General features: G+C 47.0%; 1 protein-coding gene across 1 annotated transcript in view; it reads left to right on the top strand.

Moving 5' to 3' along the window:
• NAV2 (neuron navigator 2) overlaps nt 1-25,290 on the top strand; it is a 401,022-nt gene that overhangs the window by 122,107 nt on the left and 253,625 nt on the right. The window contains exons 5-6 of the mRNA XM_060019685.1: nt 6,293-6,410; nt 15,089-15,141. Coding sequence (XP_059875668.1) covers nt 6,293-6,410; nt 15,089-15,141 — 171 coding nt within the window. The remainder of the gene's footprint in view (nt 1-6,292; nt 6,411-15,088; nt 15,142-25,290) is intronic.

Here is a 25,290-nt window from a genome sequence, read left to right on the forward strand (position 1 = left end):
GGGGACACCATTCACCCATCTGAATGTTTGTTTCAAGGCAGCGGTTTTAATCAAGGCAGGGTCTGCATTAAGAAAGGACATATTAGACTCTGATGGGGAGAGAGGGGAAGAGGGAAAAAGCCACCAGCTAGCTTCAGGCCCCTTACTTCACCCCAGGCAATTAAAATGATCTGTGGACATGTGGACACACCTGTTGGGTAGGTACCGGGCTCCTTTCAAGATGCTGGGGATACAGAAGTGAATGTGTTAACCAGCTTTGCCCTTAATAACAAATGGTGCATTTTGATTGTCTTAAAACTGTGACTACTTGAATAATCATTCTTTGTGGTGTTCAGGTGCTGGGTGGACACTCTGTTCTATCGTTGCAATATCATTTTTTGTGCTTCAGGACAATCAGAACTAAACCATTTAACCACACACTGCGCAGTCATGGAAATGATGGGATGTTGATGTTCCCAAAGTCTAGAGTGGGACATTGAATGGAGGCCGAACAGTTGAGTTCTCTTTACAACTGATGGACTGGAAACCACCTCAGATGCTAAATGACTAGTGTACTTGTATCTTAAATCTCCCCCCTGGCATTTCCTGCTAAGAGATACATTGTATTCTTTTCCTCCTGGAACGGCTGTGGTAAAGCTGTCTGCCGCTTCAGGATCCATCAATCTGCGTGCCCGGCATGTGGGTCTGCATTTAGAGTTGTTAGGGCAATGACTTTGGGTGCAGTTATTTTATGGAATTTTGGGAGGTTTCTTCCTTAGAGCTGCCCTTCCCCCTTCATTGGAGAGCTAATTGCAGTATAAACTTGGCACCTTCCCCGTTGGTTTAACAACAGTGCAACTTTTATCAGTTTTCTTGTTACAACTAATAATCAGGTTCTTTACTTCGCTTGATCTGTCAAGATTTTCCCTCTTTGATTTCAGCCTGTTTGATATGGAATGATGTGGAGTTATAAGCAAACAAATGACACACTCCTTGAAATTCTGTCAGGGCTAATAAAGTGAATCAAAACGAATTCGCTCTTCAGCTGTCATTGTCTTCCTTCCCCTTTTTCCTTTTCAAGCCTCTGACAGCAGCTCCTTTCCCTCACCAGGCGCTTCTGGAGCACTGGGTCTCCCGTTAGAGGGGGTGGGAAGAGTGGTAAACTCAGCGAGACGGGTCAGAGCCAGAGCGGGAAAGACTCCTTCAGATACTGGTGTGAAATGATTCTAGAGCCTTTTCCTCTAGAATCTTTTCTCTGGAATGATGTGATGATTTGGAGTTGGGGGTGGGGATGGTGGTTTTATTCTTTCCTAGAACTGTGTGGTTCCTTGTCTTGCCCATTTCTACTGAAAGTTCACGGATCAAGGATGAGTGGGCTCCAGCGTAAAAGCAACAGAAGCCCTAAGTCTTTAGAGCTCTGCGGAACAAGAGGCTCTGGAGAGGTTGATTCTGAATGCCTGAGGCTTACAGAGGAAGCCCTGCATGCCTTAGCCCTTGCTTAAAATCTTCCAAACACACACTGTTCCGTATTTGTTGACTTCCTGAACCCGATGACTAAGGATATTGTGAGTTTATTTTCCAAAGGTACTCCTTGGAAGAATGGTAGTCATTGCATGAGCTACTGAAACAGCGAGTGAGAGGGATGGGGCTGAAGTACGTCAGTGCGTAGCAGGGCCCAGGAAAACTGTGTTTCTTAAAATAAATCTCGGCATTTTCTTGGGACTCACTTCTTCACAAAGTCGAGAGCTGGAGAGAGGAAACTCCAGATAATCAATGATTCTTGTTTGATGGGTCCTGATTAACGGGCTTGCACTCTGGAGTGATTTATTTTCTCTATTCCTTCCTCTTTTCAGTCGATAAAGAGACTTGAGATCCTGGTTTGAGGATTCACTGAGAGCTCACGTTAAGTCTCCAATGCAATCAGTTTCCCAAGGGTTTGCCCTTTTTCTGTCCATTCAGCTCAATGCCGGCAACCACTTACTGACCACCTGCTGTGCCCCCGCCTTGAGAGACGCTGTCTGGGCCCAGAGATGGACGAGACACCATCTCTGCCACGATCTGGGGGTGGAGTGAGGAGGTGGTGCCAGCAAACAGGTTCTCTGCTTCCTGTGCAGCTCGGGATGCAGTGTGGAAATCAAGGGTGACTTCCTGGAGGAACCAGCGTAGGAACGGAGTTTTGTGGGGTGGCCCCAGGTGGAGGCACTCAGGTGGGTGGGGTGGCAGGAGTTCAGAGATGGGGAAGTGTGAGGTCCAGTTTTCCTGAGGGTAATTGTAATTATTACCGAGCCCTTGCTATGTGTAGGCATATTAGGTCATTCCGTCCCTATGACACAGACTGTCCACTTTCTTCTGTAAAGAGCTGGACAGTAAATATGTGAGGCTGTGCAGGCCAGAAGCCTCTATCACAACTACTCAGCTGTGCCATTGTGGTCTGGAAGCAGCTACAGATGACAAATGGGTGTGACTGGGCTCCCACAGAACTTTGTTTACAGAAACAGGTGGTCCCTTGGGTTTGGCCTGGGTCACAGTTGGCCAGTCCCTCCCTGCCTTATCATATATTTGGTATAATCCCCATTTTATGGAGGATAAAACTGAGGTACAGAGAGGTGAAAAGAAATTCACATGCCAAGGGCCACCTTGACTTGGTCAGTTCCCAAGCCCAAGCTTTTCACTTACCCACGCACTGCCTCACCTGCGAGGTCGACGCTGGCTGGGGAAGAGTGGATGGATAAGACTGCCTTGAACTGCGGTGTGAAAAGTTTGCCTTTCATTCAGTGGGGAGCCATTGATGATTCTGTGAGCAGGTGATAGGACTAGAGCTGTGCTCTTGGAAGATTACGTTGGTTGTGGTATGTAGGTAGATTCGAGTTGGGAGAAGAAGAGCTCTGTCTTAAACAGCGTGGAGTAGAGAGGTTCGGTTCTTTGGCAGAGCCATTTCTGACCACTGTAGAACTTTCCAGGTTCTCCCCGGTATGCCAGATACCTGTGTGGCCTCCCCAGGGCTCTGCACTGTGTGTGCTGGTGGGTGAGTGGGAGAGGGTTACCCCTGTACTTGTTGACAGAAGCTTGCTTAACCTTGGCTTCCTGCCGGACTGTGTAGACACAGAGAGGGCTGGCTTTAGGGAGGATACGTCTATTTTAAAATACCCTTAGTCACCTAGGGAGGGAATGAGCAGAGGTGCCTGTATCCCCTCCCACTCAGCGGTGTCCTTGTCCGTGGCCTGTTCTCACCTCAGCTGATGGTTGTGGGGCAGGTGGCTTGAAGCTTTGGGATGTTCTCGTGGTCCCTCAGACCCTCAGGTGGTAGGATCCCTCCAGGGCTTGAGACATCACTGCGGTGTATCTCCTGTTGAGGGAAGATACCAGCCTGGTATCACTCTCTGTACCAGCCTGGCCAGTTTCTGGCCTGCTTTTCTTTCACAGTCTACTGTGGTTTGTGATTCCAGATGGGGGTGCTCCAGACTCTCGAAATTGTACGTTGTGAAAGAGAAGGGGAGTGAGTCTTCAAGTCATTTGCGTCCTGGAGGTTCAGGGTAGAGGCTGTGGCTGGTTTTGTTCTGGCCCATTTTATAATGCTGGTGGTCAAATTTCTAATATCCTTTTTATTCACTGAACACTTAGCGTGTGTCACATTCTGTGTCCTTTATGTGTATGAACTCGTTTCACCTTCATAATGGCGCGATGATGTTGGTATTATTATCCCCTCTTGTAAATGAGGACACCCAGGCCAAAGGACACAGACGTAATAGGCAGCGTGGCAGCTAAGATTTAGAGCAGTCTGCTGACTCCAGTGCCCTCCTCTTGACCACCTGCTGCTTCTGCTTCCTGAGCCCCACGTGGGTCAGGTCAGGGGCTTCCAGGTGGTGCTTCACTGGGTCTTCGCAACCACCTTCTGAAGTAGACCTCACTGTGCCCATTTTACAGCTGGATAAACTGAAGCCCGGAAAAGGCAAGTGACTTGCCAAAGGGCATTCAGACAGCAGTGGATAGGTTTGGGGGTTTTATTTATTTTTAAACAATTCTTTCAGTGAGAACATAACAGAGAATGAGCCGAGTCAGTAGGACGGTATCATGGAGGGGGTGAGTGCATTGAATAATTTATATTTGCATTCAGAGAAGCAGTGTTGGAGAGTGTCTAAGGGATTCTAGAGTTAGTCAGCCTGGGTTCACATCCTGGTACCGCCACTTCCCTGTGATCTTAGATAAGTTACTTTATCTCTGTACACTTTAGTTTTCTCCTTTGAAAAGTAGACACAATGATAGCGTCTAGCACAGAGAATAAGGATGAAATGAGTTAATGCATGTAAAGTGTCTGGACCAGTGTCTGGCATGTATTAGGCTCTGTATGTGTTCGTTGTTGCTAAGCTCCTACTCTGCATAAGGCACTTTTTTCCGAATATGTTATATCACTCAGTCCTCATAAGAACTGACAAGTACATGGTATTTATTCCATTTTACAGATAAGAAAACCTAGGCTCAGAGAGTCAAACAGCTCACCTGAGGTCATACACCCGTTCCTCCAGAGACACATGTTGAGAAATTGAACAAAACAGACCCAAATCCCCACCCTGGGGAGCCTCCAGGGCTGGAACTTGAACCCAGGTCTTTCTCTTTTCCTTTGAATGTCTTTCCCTTTCTCTCTCTCCCTCTTAACAATTTCATCGAATGATCTCTCAGATTGGCCATTGTAATGACCAAGATGGCGCTCGACTTCCTTAGCCTTCTCAGTGCTTGTGAAATTGAAAATGATCTTGCTGAACTAGAGCTTCTATCTGACAATTTGGGAGTCATGAGGAAGGAAAGTGACATGGATTTAAGGGTTAGATGCCATGGTCCGAGGTGTGAAATAGAACCGTATTGTGGTGTGGGTCTCTGCAGTGGAAGCTTCGCGTTGGGGGCTGGGGGGTGGATAGGCGTCGTCTGTTCTCAGCGCTTGATGAAGCGGAAAGTGCACGTCTGCCTTGGCCCCTCTTGGGATGAGGCCTTCACGGTCCCAGGTGGAGCAGTGAGAGGTGCCGCCTCCCTCGAAGGGCCTATTTTGCAAGTCCAGGCCCTGGCCCTCAGTCCCCATTCCGGGGGCCTTGAAGGGCAGCACCCCACTGTGTGAGATTCCTCTGAGCACAGTGTTGGGAAGAGTGAGAGCTGGGGCAAGGACAGGGCTTCCACCGCTCTGTGAGTCACGCGAGATCTCGGAGCAGGCCTGCTAGTGGAGATACAGTGATCACCTTCATCCTTTGGGTGGAGACATCACACGGATTAGTATGTGAACTGCACCTGCAGACACAGCCCAGCTGAGGTGGGATACTTCTCCTTCTGAGCAGGCGCGGGTTTGTATCCCTCCTGGGGAAGAAATAGGTGCTAATAGATAGGACCTGCACGTCCCCCGCAAACTCACAAGTCCACGCGTGAAACTTAGCACTCAGAATTGACGAGGAGGTTTTCAGTTTTGTTTTTGGCTTGTGTCATTTAGGGAGAAAGTTTTTAGGCGAGAGTTTTCTTGTGTTTGTTGGCTCTTTGGAAGCAAATACTCTTTGTGCCGATGATTCTGTGACTGGGAGGGGGCAGGTCTGTCCGTCCCCCAAGGGGGTCTGCTTTCCTGATCCCGTGATGACCCAGCCTCTGCCTTTCAGGTGCTGTGCACACCAATGCTGTGTTTAAATATATTGGAATTTGCTGGGGGGGGGGGGTTTGTTCAGAGAATCCCAACTGTGAAAAGGATGCCAGGCTTTTAAGTTAAACTGATTAAATTTGAGATGATCGTGAGGCCATTCACAACCCCGCTCACACAAGAGTAATTGAAGCGCTCTGTGTTTTGGTACTTGGCTCCTTCACAAGGGACCCAGGCTCCTGAGAACTCGGCTGACTCAATAGCCCTCCTTTCCCTGAAATGGCCCGTGAAAAGATGCCTGTTGGGTGGTAACCTCCCCATACGTTTTCTCAATAAAGAGAAAAAGATGGGAAGGGGCGGGGTAGGGCAGTGGGGCGGGGGAGACCTCGCCTGCATTTAGAGCCGCCGCCTCTCAAAGCCGTCTGGCACAGACTGTTTAGTTCCGTGTCCCCTGTCCCATTCAGGCCTCGGCATGTTTTGAAGCTTTCTTTAGCTTTCTCCTGAGCCTTTATGGCAGATCTCTCAATAGGTGAAAGCCTGGCTCTGGCCAGCTGAATACCCCATGGGCACAATGCGCTGCATGTTAATGGCGCTGGCTGGCCCCAGACGGTTCGCCTGCGGGACAGTGGCTCCTATCCCAGCCCAGCAGCTGCCTCAGATGGAATCTGACGGGGTTCCTAAAGTTGCCCGTTTGCTTTTTTGCAGATCTACACGGACTGGGCCAATCACTATCTAGCCAAATCAGGCCACAAACGTCTCATCAAGGATCTCCAGCAAGATGTGACGGACGGCGTCCTCCTGGCCCAGATTATCCAGGTTGTGGGTAAGAGCAGATTTTACGTCAGGGGTGGATGAGTTACCGTGGAGACCAGTCCAGACGGGGTCGGGTCTGGCACGAGGGACTTGGAACCCCGACATTTAAAAATGCAGTGTTTCTGTCATCACACGTATGACACTTTTTTTGACTCTGTCTTGTGCCGGGGGAGTGAGGGGTACCAGTTTGCTTTTCCTGATAAGATCACCCACGTGGCAATCTCATCTTGATTCTCTGAGAAGAAAGACTAGCCCTGGCTGGGGGGAAATGCTGGTGGTTTGGGGAGGGGCTCTCTGTCCCCTTTCTTACCTCCTACCATCTTTCTGGCTCTCTCATTTCCCCCCTGCGATGGTGCTTTTTTGTGGATTACTCTGGCAATATTTCAAAAAAAAAAAAAACCGGCAATATGGGGCTGGTTTATTCCTGTGAACTCTAATCGGGTCTGAGAAATCAAAGGATCAAACTCCGCAGAGGGCTGGTTCTGTTTTTCATACTAGGGGAAGGGAAGTGGAGCGGTGGGGCTTTTAATGCCTTGGCTGTGTGCAGGAGGAGAGGAGTCACCCTGGGCAGGAACGTGGGTGGAGGCTGGGCACAGCTTTGCCTTGGGTCTTAAGGGAAGCACCCCAGTGGTCCTGCCTGAGAACGCAGAGCAGACCGTGGAGGCGGGAGACCAATTAGATGGCATTAGCCTGATGGTTGTCGCTGGCAGCTTCAGCGGCCGACTCATGCCGAAAGAGAAGGCAGAAAAAAAGGACAGAAGCCCCAGCCCCTCAGGCGTGAGTTCTTATGGAAAAGTTGCTTATCCTTCAAGTGAGAAGAAGCCTTGTATGGTTCTAGCTCTGCTCACATCTGTGGAGGCTGTACCTAAAAATATAGGTACGTTGCCCTCAGGCGAAGATCTTGGACTTTGAAAGAGAAAGATGCTTCCCTGCTGTCCCAAGATTGATTGAAGACCAGCTTCCATTGGTCCTCCTTCTCTTCTCTCCTTTTTCCTTCCTTCCCTGTATTAGTTTGCTGTTGCTGTATAACAAAGTGTCACAAACTTAATGGCTTAAAACAACATCTATTAACTATCTCACAACATGCATTAGCTATTTCTGTGCATCAGAAGTGCAAGCATGGCTTAGCTGGGTGCCTCTGCAAGGCTGCAGTCAAGGTGTTGGTCAGACCTCAGTCCTTATCTGGGGAAAGGGGTCAAGCTTACTCAGATTGTTGGCAGACTTCATTTACTTGCAGTTATAGGAGTGTGAGCCCTGGTTTCTCCCCGACTGTCGGTTGGAGGCCACCCTCAGCTCCTAGAGGACCCTCTCAGCTCCTTGCCACATGGGTCTCTGAACATGGCCTCTGCCACCTCTGTTTCCCTGTCTTTAAAATGGGCACAGCCATGCCTGCTTTGTCTGATCTTGTGGCAGTCTTGGGAAATGCACAAGGTAGGTATCAGATATGAAATATGCTTGGATACCGGAAGGCGTTTCTGGATAGGACTTGGTGGCCACTGCCTAGAAAGATATGTGTAGAAAGATGCAGAGGCCTCTGAATCGACGTCAGAGTGTCATGATAGATTAGTTGTGTCTGCCAGGGCCCAGCAAAGGTGAATGGTAACGTGTGTATTGCACATTCACTAAGCATAGTGCTAGGGAAACGTAAGCTAGCACGGTTTTTAATCATTGCTCCGGAGGATGCTTCCCTGAATCTATTCAGATGAGATGAACCTCCCTAGACAGTGACCTTTCTGGGCCTGAACTACTGGACTGTGATTTCAGAGGCTCAAGCTAGTACCACTGATGCAGGCTGCCACTCAGGCCACCAAGTTGCTTCCCCCCAGCCCTCCAGGAGAGGCTCCCTCTGCCCAGGGACTCGCTACTAAGTAAGGCCAGATGTCAACACATGGAACTCTACCCCTGACGGTGCCAGGCTCACACCCTCTGCTCTGGGTGTGGAGAACAGAGGCCCAGGATACGGGGAGATGAGAAGGCAGCTAAACATAGGCATCTCCTGTGTGACTTCTTCCCTAGACTGTCCATTAGCGAGTTCAGAACATTTCATCTCAGAGTGTCTTGTGAACACAGATCTCTTGGTTGGCGGGGTGTGGCGGGAGGGGACAGCACTCTGACCAGGATGCTAAACTATTAACCACTATACTCCATGCTTCCCCCACACATGTGCCTATAAAAGGAACATGTAAAAATATATATTTGTATGTGTACGTGTTTTTAATATATACATATATGTGTGTGTGTGTGTGTGTGTGTGTGTGTATACACACACACATATGTGTGTTGGGGGTGGGTGTATTTCTCTCTGTTCTCCCTAAGATTTTCCCAGAATTGGAGTCCTAGTGACTCCATCTTGTATTGGACAGAATTCTAGTGGTTACAGTTGCTCTTTGGCTGGAGAGCTCCTACTCATTCTTGAAAGGTCAGTTTCTCCCTGATACTTCCTAGCTCCCCCAGGCAGAGCTGGAGGGACCCTCCTCTGTCATCCTACTGACTGCTGTATTGGGCCCGGGTCTCTCCAGGCCTGGGTGTGAGTCATCTTTCTTTCTAGATTCACAGCATTTAACATGGTACCTGGCGTGCAGTGATGTTCAAGAAGAGTTGAGGAGATTAGGGATGAGAATTTTATTCACTGCAACCCTTGCTTCCCTAAGCCTGGCTCGGATTGTTTCCAAAAGGTGGCCCAGATGTTTTCCCTTACCAGTGTTTAGTATTCTTCTGAGCACTCCTCTAAACTGTATGTCACACCCTCCTCCTTTCCAGGATTCTGGTGCAACTCTAAGGTTTGGAAGGGACCTTTTAAAAGCCTCAACCTGATGTGTGAATTGCTTCCATGAAAAGTAGTCAGCAGAGTCTATTAAAGTAGTCAGCAGATGGGCAACTTACTACCTCCTCAACCAGTTCTAACGACAGAGAGTTAGAATTTTTTAAATGCTCTTGTTTCATTAAGTCAAAATCTGCCCCTCCTTGGTAGTGTCTCCCTACAAGTACTAGTTCTGCCCTCCAGGGCTACAAAGAGCAAGCTAATCTGGGATAACTAGAGCATCAAAATAATTGAGGACCATCGTGGATTATAACTGTGGAATAAAATAGGAATCTACAAATCTGTTTTGATAGATACATACATAGATGATCTGTCAATGGAGAAGAGAGAACTCAACTGTTCGGGTGAATGCTGACTGATAAATGTAGAAGAGTTGCATGGTAAAGGTTAGTTAAGGCAAGAATCATCAACGGATGCTGAAATCTAGAGGAGAAAGTTTGATGGAGAGCAGCTATTTACATGGTCTCACAGTGGCTCTCCACCGATGGCTTATTAGCTGCAAAGGGAGCTATAGTAACCACATGGGAGAATGAGGCATCATGACCAGGTGATCAAAAGTACATCACTGGGGCTTCCCTGGTGGCGCAGTGGTTGAGAGTCCGCCTGCCGATGCAGGGGACGCGGGTTCGTGCCCCGGTCCAGGAAGATCCCACATACCGCGGAGCGGCTGGGCCCGTGAGCCATGGCTGCAGGGCCTGCGCGTCCGGAGCCTGTGCTCCGCAGCGGGAGAGGCCACAACAGTGAGAGGCCCGCGTACCGCAAAAAAAAAAAAAAAAAAAAAAGTACATCACTGGTGAGCAGCAGCTGGGTGTCACGTGCTTCCTGATGTGGTACCTCGAAAAGAGTGCAACATCACTTAGTGTTGTATTGCAGTCAGGGGTGGAAAACCTGAAACCCATCCTGAGGAATCTCAGACAAACTCAAATTGTGGAACATTCTGTTAAAAAAAACTGGCCTGAATTGTTCCAAAATGTCAGTGCTGTGAAAGATATAAAAGGCTTAGAAATTGTTCCAGAGGAAAAGAGATTAAAGAGACCTGACAACTAAATGTACCGCATGATCCTGGACTGGATCCCACACAGGGGCATAAAATGCTACAAAGGACAATTTTGAGTCAGTTGACAAAATTGGAATATTGGAATTACAGTAATGTTAAATTTTCAGAATTTTAAAATTGTACCATGAAATAATATCCTTGTCCTTTGGAAATACACACTAAGAGTGAGGGACACGATCTATGTAGCCTACACTAAATTGATTCAGAATTTTTTAACAAGTGTACCTATAGAGAGAAAGAGGGAGGGAGCGAGAGAGGGAGAAAATGAGAACGGATGATGCTATACGGGAATTCTCTGTACTGTTCCTGTAGCTTTTCTGTAGGTTTGAAGTTACTTCAAAATAGTTCAAAAGAACACATCTAAATGAAGGTCCATGAAAACCTGCAGTCAGGGAGATTGTCCTTTGAAGGGACAACCCGTTCCTAGGCCTGGGAGGGAGGAATGTTGTGCATAATGATTAAGGATCCGTGTGCAATGAGGCCTGACCCATGACTGGGGAGCTGGGGGGCTGGGTTGGGAGGGTAGGAATCAGGGAACGTTTCCTCAAGGAATTTATCTATAAGCCAAGACCTCAAATTTGGAGTTAGCTGGGTAAAGTGGTCAGGGAGGGCTTTCCTGGTGGAGGAAATAATGCATAGAAAGGCTGGAGGGTAGAGAGTCAGAGGCTCAACAAGGCAAAATAAGGCCGGGCTACCAGGTACAGGGCAGTGAATTCTGGGCTTTAACCTAAAGAACAAAGGCCAGTGATCGAAGAGTCGGTTTTCAGCTTGGGAATCTTACTCCCTCCTCTACTATTTCTAATGATGGAGAGTTGGAATCCTTTAAAAGCTAAGATGTGTAACATGAAGGAAAACCTTAGATGCTTTTCACAGACATTGCTCCTACCTAAGTCTCCACCTAGCCCAGATGGGCCCTAGAGTCTAGCCATCTATTCATCCATCCATCCTAGGGCTGGTCTTACCAGATAGTGGCATATCTTGGGGCCCACACTTTTCTGTCATTGCCTTCTGCCCGTTAGGCAGAAAGTAGACCTTTTGCTGCTGCCTCTTAGTGCCCTTGCTTAGTGACTGAGGGTTGGGTGTCTGTGTTCAGCCTCCTATTAGTATGATTATCTTCCTGAGTCATGAGCTGCCCGAAGCCGGCAGTTGCCTGCCAGCCCATCACGGTGCCATGTCCGTGAGTTATTAGAAAGGTTTGTGAGGCCAGGATAAACAGCATGAATCAAGAGGGAGAGACAGGCCTCCCCGCTCCTGCCTACGTTGCTGTCACGCAGGAGGATGCCAGAAGGGGTTGGAGCGAGCGAAGGAGAGAAGGGGCGGGAGACAGGGAGGAAAGAGGAGAGAGAGAGGGAGGGAAACAGGATAAACAAAGGAGGCTTGGAGAGAAGGAGGAAGCCAAGACAGAGAGGGGATGAGAGCAGCTCACTTTCCACCACCATTTGGTCTGCCCCTGAGCACAACCAGGAAATTCAGGCAACACGCAGGACTCTACGTTCTTTCTGTTGATGACCTGCTACCATGGCGTGGCCTTGGGTAAGTCATCTGCCTTTCAGTGAGGGCAGCCAATTTTGCTAGACGTTGGCAGGGCTGCCAGCTGCCCTGCACATGCATAGATGCCATGCATAGATGCTTGGGCTGTTGAAATGCTTGGAACCCTTCTGAGGAGGTCTTTTGAGAAGTGATGAGCTTGATCCCATTCTTCTCAAAGTGCACTGATGCTTTCCAGTTACTAACTTGTCACCTTGTGTGCAGACAGGTCGCCACATTAGAGATTTGCTGGAATGAATAAATTACCATTGGCACTTGAGGATGCCGGTTTTAATCACAGTTGAAGACTTCGGGGGACAAATGCCTTTGCTTCTCTGGTTATCTTCTCTGGGGCTGTAGCCAAAGACCCCCTACCCCGAGTTAATAAATTCAGCTCTGAGGACCAAGCTCTTCTTCCTTCTAACCAGCAGAATCGGAGCTGCTATTATTGCTCTAAGTATTTATGACAACCACAGAAATTCTTGAGAATTTAAGTTGAAGGAGAAGTATTTAAATTACATGAAATTGGAAACTAGGAGGTCCAGACTTTTTTGCATTTTTATTAAACATTTATTTTGCGTTGGGGCTGAGTCATTTGATCTCTTCCCATGTTTTCTTTAGAGGGTCATGAATAGGCTTCACCCCATTGGTTTATTTTGAATGTTGTAAGATGGCAGCGTTAGGCTTATAGGAGCCTAATGAATTCAAGGAGCACCTGACTGTGGTTTAGGTGACAGACCATGAAAAGGAATTAGAGGGATAATTAGACCAAATCCCTTGGTTTTGTTTATCCAGAAGGTATATAAATAATCTTTAAAATGACTTCTCAGGATCATAGTTATCCATCCTTCACTTTAACGAGCACTAATGAACTGGGTGTTGATCAGATTCCAGTGCCGTATGACTTTGGCCGTCGTGAGTATCCAACTGGAAGATACCTTGAGTGGCCTTGATTCTCAAAAGCCATATCGGTGTTGTGTATCAAAATCCAAGGTCAGAGTGCAAGCCTGCCATCATTTCCCACGTATGAAGGAGTGCCATTTGTCAAGGATCTTCCTTTCTTTCCACCTTCAGTACATACCTGGATATATACAAGTGAAAGAGCAGCTGCCTCAAAATAGACAGTAAAACTTTGATTCATTGGAATGTTCAGAATACTCCTTAGTTCCCCTCAACAAATACATATTGAGTGGCTACTGTGTGTCAGGCACTGTGCTAAGCTCTAGGGTTATAGTAGAAAACGAAGCAGATGAAAATCCTTGTTTTTGTGGAGTTGACATGCTAGTGACACATTCTGGCTAATTGTATTTTCTGGTGAACTGAAGAACAAACATGCATGAGTTATCCCATTCACTGGGCATCCTTCACGTGCTTTCTAAAGGCTTTATGGCTCCTCTATTGGGAGTAGGGAAAAGCAGGTGGAGGAAGCTTCCTAAAATGCCTCTCCCAGTGTTCTTAAGAGCTGAGAAAACTCAGTTGGCTCTCTGAAGACCGAGGTCTTCCCAGGTGGGTCATAAGCCTGAATATCTATTACTTTGGGCCAGTTCTAAAGACGGTGTAGATCAGGCTGAATGTACACTAACCAGGCTGCCTCTAGTAATTAGATTTTTAAATAATTTCCTGCCACTAGCTTGCTTTCTTATTTTTTACTTCTTAAGATAGACACACTAGAGGAAAAAAACCCAGTTGAGGTAATGGTGAGCTATATTTACTTTCAGGTGTTCTAAAACCTTAGTGTCCTGGGACACTTTGAGTCTGTTATCCTCTTCAGACACTTTGCAATGTCTTTTCTCTTCATGGAAGTTTTACGTGTCATAGTCATTAAAATCTGATGTGATATATATATATATATATATTTTTTTTTTTTAAATGCAATTTTGCAAACATTTGTCGAGCCCTAAGGATACAAGTGTGAAAAACAAAATCTACATGTCTGCATAGCTGGGGGAGACAAGAAAAGGAGTTACGCATTAGGTGTTACTTAAAAGCAAAGTAGAGGCAAGTCCAGGGTGCTGGGAGAGCAAAGAGACCTAGTGGGACTTACCCTTCTAGGGGAGGGGGCATGCAGTAGAGGGCCATGGGATTGGGGAGGAACCTCATAAAGGCTTCACAGAGGAGGCAAGTCCGTAATTCTTTACTGTGAACTCCTAGCTGAGTTTCTGGGCTTAAGTCAGATGGAGACATCAAAAAAAGGGAAATTTTATTTTATATATTTTTGCATAGATGATAAGAATATAGATTATTGGATTAATGACCTCTACCATACATAGAACACTCACTGTGTGCTAGGCACTGCACTAAGCAGTTTACTGGCATCATATAATCTTCTTCTCACAGCTCCTCCTGTGAAGTAGGTAGTATTAGCTCCATTTTATAGATGAGGAAACTGTGGCCCAGAGAGGTTGTGTTACATGGCTAAGATCACACAGCTGAGAAGCTATAAAGCTGAGCTTCAAACTGGGGTATCTTCGCCTCCAAGCCACTACATGTACTGCCTTTCTTGTAGCACTGTAGTTGCAAACGCAGATGTCTTGGGCTGTGTCTTGCAAGGATTCCTCCATACTTAGGATGAAATACATTCACCATGGGAAGCTGGGCCTTTCTTCCCTGTTATTTATTTGATTTCCAGCTTATTCAGTACAGCCTCTTTCTATCACTTCCCTAAGTAGGTAGGTATGTACTCTTTTGACTTCATTCAATAGTGTGTGTTCTAGATCTAATCTGGACTTACTGTTTGAGCATGGATGTGACATTTTTAAAGTCTCACTCTCTTGTTCTTCCATTGGACACCGCTTCGGGAATAGAATCAGGACAAACAAAAGCAATCTTAGCGCTTCTGGCTAAAGATGGGGTGAGATGCTGTCATCTATGGCTTTTGTCCCCAGGAGCTGTGTTGTGGCTGGATGGATCCACTCTGAAGCACCCTGTCTTTTGTGGGCAAGTTGCAGTTGCCTTTTTCAGAGCCTAAAGCACAGTCACAGCTCAGGCCGTTTCCCAGTCTCCAGACATTTCCACCATGCCCCATCACTCCAAGACTGTCATCAATGCAGTTGTCTCTGCCTTAGATGACAGCGACCTTGCCCCAGCTGTCCCTGGAGGGCGGCAGCTCGATGAGTAAGTCCTGAAGCTTGCTAGATGCGTCTCAGTATTTCACATGCCTGTGTTGGTTGGACAAACCCCAGTATGGGCCTTAGGATTTTCTTGGCCTCAGGGGTCCTGAACATCACTGCTCAAAGTGTCTGTGATGATTATTTATTTTTCTGACTTGTGTTTCTTTTTTCAGCAAATGAGAAGATTGAAGACATCAATGGCTGTCCAAAGAACAGATCGCAAATGGTAAGTGGTACACGGGCAGTGAGTGTTTGTGTTACGTTAGTAAGCCCTGCCTCTAAATGATATTGACCATCTTGAAAACATTCACACCACAAGCTTTACTCTGGGGGATTATATTAATGAACTAACAGCCATTTCCAAGTAGCCGTGGTTTGCTTCTCTGACATTTGTTGGCTTTTATTCGAAGATGGCTGTGATTTTTACGTAGGTCGTGAGACAGCGAAAATGGTCCTTGCTCTTAGAAACAAGTTATGCAGAACTGCTGCAAACATACCCTTGTTTAGAACTTGGGCTGATACGACTCTTGCTTTTTCCTCAAAGACCCACAACAATTTCTGTTTGTGTGTGGTGCTGGGGCACAAATGGAGTGATGGAATCATAACAACCATCAGAGATCGGGACGTGTGGTCTGATTGCCTTTAAAGGTTAGAATGATGTGAAATCACAACTGTGACAGGAAATGTGAAATGTCCAATCACATCCAGACCATTCACGACGTAACCTTGACAAGTGACATTCTCTCTGGCGTGATGTGCTTAAGCTCTGATATTATAACTTGAAAAAAATCTTTAAAAATCTATTCTGTTCTTGTTGCATGTCCTGCACATAATCTTTGAATGAAAATTCATGATCACTGTTGAGTTCAGGGAGCATTGAATTGTGACACAATCTGAGTGCTTAGTTTTTCCCTTAGAAATGCTTTTCAAATATGAATATTTCCACAAAGATTGTATATTATCAGACTGTTAAGATGACGCTAATACCTGTTTAAAATATGAAGGTGGCAACTGAAGGACAACCTTTTCTCCTGGACGTTAATTTGCTTCCAGAAATCTAAAAAAGAGGCATAATTTGTTTTCTAACCTCACCCTCCTCCCTTTGAGTAGACACAATTGGATAGTGTCATTCCAGAACACACTGAAGTGATTGGCCTTCCTTGGGTTTACTGTTTAATTTTCTGAATTGTTTGTTATCCCAGTGAGTGGACAAGATAGCCTTTTCATCAACTTTTTATCTAGACACGCAAAGTTTCTTACTATAAAGAGGAGTGAGTGTGCCTGGTGGGGGCAGGGGATGTCATTTTTCACGTGAAATTCGGAAACGAGTTTCTCTTTTGTTGTTGTTCCACTGGAGATTTTGTTTCTTTCTGTGTGATCCAGAGAGCAGCCCGTCCTCGCATAGGAAAGTCCCCACGCAGACATCTCATGGCTGCTTTGACTTTTGGAAAAGCTTAGCTGCTATTTTTGCCAGAGCTACTACAGCTGTCTGGTGTATTAATAATTGAGAAAATTTGGAAGATAGAAGACTTAATTTTAGTGCAAGCATTTTACACATGCAGTCATAGCTTCTCATGAAAGAGATGTAGTGTTTCCGCCTGGGATAGAGATGGATGCGTTTGTCCCAGCCCATTATAATGCATATGTACAACTGACAGCTTAAGGTAGTGAACCTTTTATTCTGTTTGGTGCCTTTGTATTTTCTGTACCTTCTGTTGGAGATGTTTGCTGTTAAAGTCTACTTTCAAGCTTACAGAATAATACCGTCACCTCAGATTCTTCTGTGCCAATTTAGTTTATGTAAATATGTTATGTATAACGCTACACAGCACCAACGCAATTTTGTGGTTTCTCTATAACTCTTTCAGCTATGGAAGTATTGGGTTTTTCTTCATGCACTGTGTTTTTTTTTCTTTTTTTTTTTTTAAGAACACCGGAATATAAAATCCTAAAATCGTCTGTGGTAATTAGTTCCAGCTCAGGGGCGGGGGGATGGGGTGGGCAGACAAGGTCTGGTGGTAAAAGTGGCAGAGAATAATTCAGCAGACAGGATGTGAGTCCAGGAGAATGACAAAACCTCCACCACAGTCATTCCATTCTGTAGGAGATGAGAAAGGCGATGATAAGGAACTCGGGGCCATCGTCCTTTCACCTACATCACAAAGCAATGACAAATCCATAACGCAGAGCTCACCTAGGGCACACAGGAAGTGCTGCTTACACGCAAGCGCAGGTGGTGTTCTGGCTAATAGGACACCTGTGTGTATGTGTGTGTGAGCACGTACAGAGTTAAAGCATCCCTACTCATGGGAAGTATCATTTGGGAAGATGGCATAGCAGATGAGCTACCATTTCTAGATTCCTAGAAGGTTAGACTCCCAATTAGGCTTTATTTAGGGCAGCCAATGATAAAGATTTGTTGTTGTTTGCTAAATGTTGCCTGTTTGGAGGAGACCAGAAGGGAACATGCACGGAGAGCATCATGTTGGCAAAAGGAAGATGACACACAACGAGAGAATTGGAGAGCGTACCTGCTGGGAGGGTAGCTATGACTCCACTGAAAATCATCAGCATAGAGTTACTGTGCTCACAGAAACAGCATCTTCAGAGGCCTTAAATAACGGAGACAAAGAGAAACAATTTTTGCTTCAGAGCAGGGGAATGGGTGCTATTTCAGTTTTCAAGGGGCAAATTATTTCATTAGCTAATCGGTGGGTAGGCACGAGAGCTTTAGTTTTACAGGTGGGATGCCTCTTCCTCCTCTCGTGTCTCCCTCCTCCTGACCTACCAGGCTGCCCGGAGCTCTGCTCTCCAACTCCTGAGCTCCAAGCTCTGCTTCAAGTTCTTTTCTCTTCCCAGAGGCTGTGGAAGTGAAAGCAGACACTTGTGGCATATGGACTAGAGAATTCCAGAGGCCTTGATGCACAAACATTATGGGCATGGCACTGTATACTTATAGCTTGTCGGTCAGCACACAGTCACAGAGTGCCGACTAATGCCAGGCACTGGACTAGACCAGGTTAGTACCCCAGTGAACAAGATGGGGTCCCTGCCCTCAGGGAGCTCAGTGATGAGTGGGCAGGAGACCAGAGAACAATTAGAACACTGGAATAGTGCCACTGCTCCCATAGACATCTGTGCATGGTACAGTGGGGGCCATTCCACTCCAGGACAAGGGGAGGCTTAGGAATAACGTTTAGGGGTTGAGTCTTGAAAGGCAAGAGGGTTCACCACAGAGAATGATGAGTGGAAGACGATTCCCATTGCTGGAGATTCTGTTTACCTGAGGCTATCCTGGACCCTGCAGAGGAAGGTTTTGCAGCCTTTGTTCGTGGATCCTACCATGTGCCATCAGCTGTGTCTGGTGAGACTCTTCTGGCCTCTCCTCAGTGTCAACCCTTTGTCCTGTTGTATCCGAGGTGAGGAATAGGGCGTGGAAGAGACCAGAGTGCGACAGACCCCAGAAGCATGGTGGTCTTTTCAGACCTGGGCCAAGTCTTCTGTGTTCATCGTCACCCCCCAGGTGGCAGCGCCTCAGGGAACAGCCCCATTGGACCCTGGAGTGAAGTTTTCTAAAGGAAAATACCCGTGCGATCAACTCCTGTGGATGAAAGTTGAACCGTGGGATGTGAGAAATGGTGGTTAATATTGTTAATATCAGCACTCACAGGCCGTTCACTCTCATGGGCACACTCGACCCTCCCGACCCTGCTGTAGGCCAGCGTATCAAGAGACACTGGTGCTGGCAGCTGGAGGGCTGTCCCCAGTGAGAGGCAGAGCCAGGACCTCGGCATCTCCTGTGATGCTCTCGTGGCCCTCGTAAAGCAGGACTGTGCCTGCAGCCGAAATGCAGAAGCGTGGCAGTGGCTTCCCTTTCCCGAGCAAGCCTGGCCTCAGCTTGTGTTGGAGGAGTGCTTTGCTCTGTTTCAGTCTGACATAGATGCTTTGGGGGCCAAATCATCGGAGATGGAGCTGTAGAAACAACATTCCCCCCACCTCCTCACCCCCCATCCATTTGGCCCTTAAATAGGTTTGTGTATGTGCGTCAGAGCTGGTTAAAATGTTTCGTCTGTTTAGCATTGCCAGGGCAACCCGTGGGGCATCTTTTTGGCTTTCAAGTGGTGTGTTCAGCAGCGTTACGTGTGTGTTTGGAAGGAGAAACATTGCTTGGAGCACAGCCAGTGGACGCTGGGGCTGCCACTGCCTTGCGCCTTGAACCCACTGTACTCCAAGACGCTGGCTCACTTTGGAGCCTAGGAAAGGAGCAGCAGGGGGTGGTTTTCTTTTTTCATCCTTACTATTTTAAGTGGTTTGGCTTTGCGTTGTCGATTAGAAGAGGTGCAAAGTTAGGAAGGCTGCCTGTCCTTTCAGGCGCTTTCAGTGGAAAGCCCTGGCCTGTTTTCTGCTCTGGCCTGGGGTCATCTGGGACCTCTCAGTGCTTCCCACCTGCCTGCCCACCTCCTCCTGGGCCCTCAGGGAGTCCTGCCTACTTCCCTCAGCCCTTCTAGACCGAGGGCCTGCCTGGGCTTGGGAACCAGACGGGCCAACTTCGAGTTCCTTCTCTGCTCTTCTGTGGCTTGAGCTAATTATTTAACCTCTTGAAGCCTCTGTTTCCTGTTCTATAAAGTGGGGTTGATAATAATACGAACCTAATCAAGTTTTTGTGAGGACTAATGAGGCAGTCAAAGTGATAACGACGGATGACAGTAATGATGATGAAAATAAGCCATAAAGCCAAACAGTGTTTGCTGTGTGCCAGGTGCCGTCCTAAGTGCTTCACAAATAACCTCTTAGTTCATCCTCCCAACAGCCCTTTGCGGTAGGTGACCTCATCACCCCGCTTCTCCATAGCACATGGTCAGCACTCAGTCAGCGGTGGTTTCTCCAATGATGATAATTTGTTTTAATAGCCATTCAGATACTGGGGGACATGGAACCCTTGGGAAATCTGCGAAGAGCTCCTGGCCCTCTCCTCCCCGGATCACACATCCCCTGGAATTTTGCATACGGCCTGAGCAGCTCACGGCTCCCAAAGTCCTCTGGGGCTCCACAGACCCGCACATTCGAAGTGCCTGCTGCTTAGGGCACTGGTCTGCTCGTCACCCTGTCCTTTCAGAGGCCCCTGTGGAAAAAGCCAGCAGCTAGGTTCCCAAAACAAGAGGAATTGGCTCTTAAACACAGAAGGACAGGACACTGGCTTTCAAACTTCTGTTCCATGAGCAGAACCCCCACGCTTTTTTCCGAAATAAAATTGTATGTGGCACCCCACATGTGAAAGTGACAAAAACTGCATTAGTGCTTTACATAGGATTAGGCAGCCCAGGGAGGGCCATCGTAGCATCTCCCTTTCACCTGCCTCTTCCCTCCCCCTCCCCACTGTCACATTTGCCCCTGAAGCCCCCTTTCAGAAGGCCAGCCCCTGAAAATACACAGCGCGATGAAGCCTAGGGACCCCCTACCCGGGCGTCAGCTTCCAGCTCTGGATAGATCCAGCCCATTCTCTGGTCCTCCTAAGTCTCCTGTAGGAAGAGAGACCATCAACTAGGTCGTCTTCACCTCTAACCTCTGGAGGTTACAAGGCCTCAGGGCTAAGAGCATGGACCCTGAGGGTCGGCTGCTTGTGACCCAGGGCATGTTCCTTAGGATCTCAGGGGACCAGTCTCTGTAACGGAGTCAGTAACAACACCTGCCTCCCAGGGTGCTTTCAGGTGTGCATGAGACCATCTGTATGACATGCCTGAGTGCTGCTGTGCACAGAGGAAGCACACAGTTGATGTTAGCTCTTAATAGGATGAGGTTTTTCAAGATACCCCAGTATTTTTAAAGAAATAGATGTTTCAAGACCGGCCAGCCTCCCTTTGGGTGAGGGGATTACCGCCGTGGCCCTGGCTAATCCACGTGGCCTCCCGGCACTGTACTTCCTCCCCCGGGAGATGTGGGAAGTGACAGCCCTATGAATAGGTGCGATTATTGTTTGTATTTTGCACGTGGAGACTGAGCTTTAAAAGGTTTTTTGGCCTCAGACTACTTGCCTAGGAGGCAGAGCTGGAGCTTGAACCCAAGTCTGTCTATTTGGAGAGCCTGTGGTGGTCCCTTCTGCGACAGAGAAAGGGCATAATAGTCTCCACCTCACCAGTGCCTTATTTCTCACTCGTGAGCACAGTAGAGCCAGCTGGGTTTAGCTGAGAGTTAGTGAGAAGGGAGGAGAGTGAGTATTTCTGGAGATTGCCTGAGTTGACCTGTCGATGGGAACTCAAGAGCTGAAAAAGGGGCAAGTGGCCCCCAGTGAAAGGCAGCCTCTTGAGAAGCCCAGGAAGAGCCCTGGCGCCAGGTACCTCCGACTGCGTTCTGCACAGAGCTTCCTGGGCCAGGAGAAGGCTGTCTGTAGCAAGATCAGGTTTCCAGCCCCAGTGACCTTGAGCCCTCCCAACAGCTGCCAGAAAGCCGGCTGCATGCCTGGGGAGTGTCTGAGATCCTCGCGCAGCTGAGTTGCCTCTTCCCTGGGCCCTTGGACCTATTTTTACATAACCCTAAGGGCACACACGTTACAAAACCAAGAAAGAATGAACGTCCATGGGCCCCTTAGAATTTAAAACAAAGTGGGGAGTCCAGGGCCAACATGGGCAGGAAGCATCCACTGCTTCCCATTCAGGGGGCACATCCAGCATCACTGCATGTGTTGTGGCTGACATTCTCTTTCAAAGATGGCGGCCATCTCCATGTCTGTCTCTTACCTCTTTGGTCACCTCTCTGTTCAAAACCATCATTGGCTCCCCATTTACCTCTCCATACTCTTGAGCACACAATAGAAGGGCCTTCACAATCTAGTTACCACCATCTCCTGCCACTTGGCCACTCAAACTCTATACCCCCAGCCATACTGGAACTTGGGGTGCCCCAAGCAGGCCCTGTACTTTCGTGCCTTGTACTTTGATGCAAGCTGTCCAGTCTGCGAGGAAGACCTGATGATTGTCCCACCTGGGCAAATGTAACCTTGAATATTCAGGTTAACTGTTAACTCAAGTAACTGAGATAATTAGGTGCCTTTTGTCCCTTGTGTTCCCAGGTGTGAAAGCATGTCTCATAACCTGCTCTTTGTGGTTGTCTGTTCAGTTGTCTTCTTGAAGGAGATGCTGTATCTTTCACCTGAGGATCTAAGCACCTATCACTTAGATGACTAGCATATAGTAGGTGGTTAATAAATGTTGGGTGGATGGGTGGACAGATGGAAAAACCAAAGAGGGAGCTGGCCTGGATGTGTCCATGGGGCTAGAGGATTATAACATACTGTTATTCTCATATCATTATCTACTGTTGAGCAGTGATTTGAGCACTGGGTGTTCACTTGGAAGTTCTTTATGGGATTTAAGAAATGGATATTTAGCACTATTCTAGAAGTGTCTTTCCTCCTCTTAATTCTTTTCTCCCTTGGTTTATCCAGAGGATCCAAATAGAACATGGCAGCTAATTTTTCGTTTACTGAGTTCTTTTATGTTGCTTGAGGTAAGCATGTTTAGACATCTTTACAATTACCAGAGATGATTAACATTGATAATAAAAATGAAGATAATTACTGTTCTAAGCGATTTACATGTTTTAAGTCACTTTATTCTCATAACAACCCTATGGAGTAAGAAATATATTTTGTTCATTCCATTAAAGGGTATGGAGAACTTGGACCCTGATGCCATTTGCTGTGCTCTGCCAGGGGCCAAATGTGAGGCACGTTGAAGAACATCTCGTTCTTTCCCCCTCATGCTGTAGAGCCTAGGGTTATTGCCTTTGTCCCTGATTCTGTCTGGGTTTTTATATAATATTAATAGCAAATACATATACAGTACATTGGGGCAATGTTTTAGACATCTTACCTGCATTATAACTGGTTTTATTTTCATAAAACCCTATGAGAGCAGGTACCTTTATTATTTCCACTTCACAGGTGAGGAAACTGAGGCAGAGACAGGTTTAGTGTTTCCTCAGGTCGCACAGCTAGTAAGCGACAAGCTGGGTTTTTTTTTTTTTTTTTAAACTAGCTCCTAGTTTAAATTTTATTATTTATTTATTTAATTTTTGGCTGTGTTGGGTCTTCGTTTCTGTGTGAGGGCTTTCTCTAGTTGAGGCAAGCAGGGGCCACTCTTCATTGCGATGCGCGCGCCTCTCACTACTGCAGCCTCTCTTGTTGCGGAGCACAGGCTACGGACGCGCAGACTCAGTAGTTGTGGCTCACGGGCCTAGCTGCTCCGTGGCATGTGGGATCTTCCCAGACCAGGGCTCGAACCCGTGTCCCCTGCATTGGCAGGCAGATTCTCAACCACTGCGCCACCAGGGAAGCCCCAAGCTGGGGTTTGAATCCTGGAAGCCTGGCTCGAGAGTCCATTCCCTTAACTGTTATGCTATCCTACATATAAGGAAATAGATGGAAGAAGAGAAAATGACTGACGTGGAGGTGCAAAAATTATATTTGTAATACTGTCTCCTCATGTAGGTAAGGGCAGAGCTTTGGGATGAGGCATTCCATCATGGCGAGGAGATTTGGGATTAAAAAGAATAAGCATGGACTCTGGAATCAGGCAGGCCTGGGTCTCACATACTGGGCGGGTGTGCTGGGCAAGTTACTGAAAATCCGAGTCTTTTTCCTTCTCTGTGAAAGGGAGATAATTATGGAAATTGCCCCCAGGGTTGCCAGGGATGAATGAGAGACGCATTAAAAGCACCTGGCTCATGAAGAGAGCACATTAGACTGTCATTCCCTTCTCTGTTGACAAGTCCCGTATTTCCTAACTATTAACTTGTGCATTAAAAAGGCTTTTCATATTCAAAAAGTAGGTACCAGTGTGGTAGGCTGAACAATGGACCCCCAAAGACTTCGACATTCTAATCCTCGGAACCTGTGAATATGTTCTCTTAAATGACAAAGGGGACTTTGCAGAGGTGATTAAATTAGGGATTTTGAGACAGGAAGATTATCCTGGATTATCTGGGCAGGCCCAATGTGATCACAAGGATCCTTCTAAGAGGGAGGCAGGAAGGTGAGAGAGAGAAGATGGACCGTGGAACATGGAAGCAGGTCAGAGGAGAGAGAGGAAGAGAGGGAGGGAACATGGGGAGCGTGGGGGAAGGGGAGAGGGAGAGAATGAATGAGGTTGGAAGATGCTACTTGTCTGGCTTTGAAGATGGAAGAATGGGCCATGAGCCAAGGAATGCAGGTGGCCTCCAGAGCTAATAAAAAAGACAAGGGGACAGATTCTCCCCTAGAGCTTCCAGAGTAGATGCAGCCCTGCGGACTCCTTGATGTAGCCCACTGAAACTCGATTTTGGACTTCTTTTTTTTTGTTTAACTTTTATTGGAGCATAGTTGATCCAATCAGTTATACATATACATACATCCACTCTTTTTTAGACTCTTTTCCCATAGAGGCCATTACAGAGTATTGAGTAGAGTTCCTTGTGCTACACAATAGGTCCTTATTAGATATCTATTTTATATACAGTGGTGTGTGATTTTGGACTTCTGACCTCCCAGAATTTTTTTTTTTTTCGATCCCCAACTGGGGATCGAACCTGTGCCCCCTGCAGTGGAAGCATGGAGTCTTAACTACTGGACAGCCAGGAAAGTCCTTATTTTTTTTTTTTCCTCCCAGAATTTTAAGATAATAAATTTATGTTGTGTTAAGCTACTAAGTTTGTGGTCATTTGTTACAGCAGCAGTAGGAAACTAATACACTCTGGGATTCAAGCAAAGTAACTCCGACTGTATTAGCAAGCTGTTCGGGTTTATAGCCGAGGCTCATTTTGCCACTGTGTGCCTGTTAAGTTTCTGAGTTGACTGGAAGTTGCCTCCCTTGATAGAACACTTTGGAATGGAGTTCTGCCCATCTGTACATTTACTGCAGGTCATTGCAAAGAAGTGTGCGGAGACAGAGGCCCACATTTAGTTTCCAGCACTGTGACCATATCATGGGCTGCCTCAGGTACTGAGCTCAGATGCCGGGAGTGGCAAGTGCCGTTTCGTCTATTATTTAGAAGCGGATACGCGGTATTCCCGATGTGAATGTAAACTCGGGAGTAAGTACTGTGCTCCCTAACTAATGTGTGTCTGTCTTGTAATTAATACGACATTTAAACACACTTTATGAGAGACTTATATTTCATATGCTAGGTAATCCCGTCAAAGCTTTGTAGTACACATAGAGTGTTTTCTTTATCTTTTAGTTCAGCGAAAAGCTCCATATTTCCAGCACCTGGCCTAGTGCTAGGTACGTTGGAAACGCTCAGCTAATCTTTCTCAGATGAATGAGCCAAACAATAAATGGTCCGGCCGTCTGGGAGCTTCCCAGAGAGTGGGGCGATGGTACCCCTCAAGGTTTCATATGTG

This window comes from Delphinus delphis, chromosome 8 (assembly GCF_949987515.2).
Source record: "Delphinus delphis chromosome 8, mDelDel1.2, whole genome shotgun sequence".
Classification (NCBI taxonomy): Eukaryota; Metazoa; Chordata; class Mammalia; order Artiodactyla; family Delphinidae; genus Delphinus; species Delphinus delphis.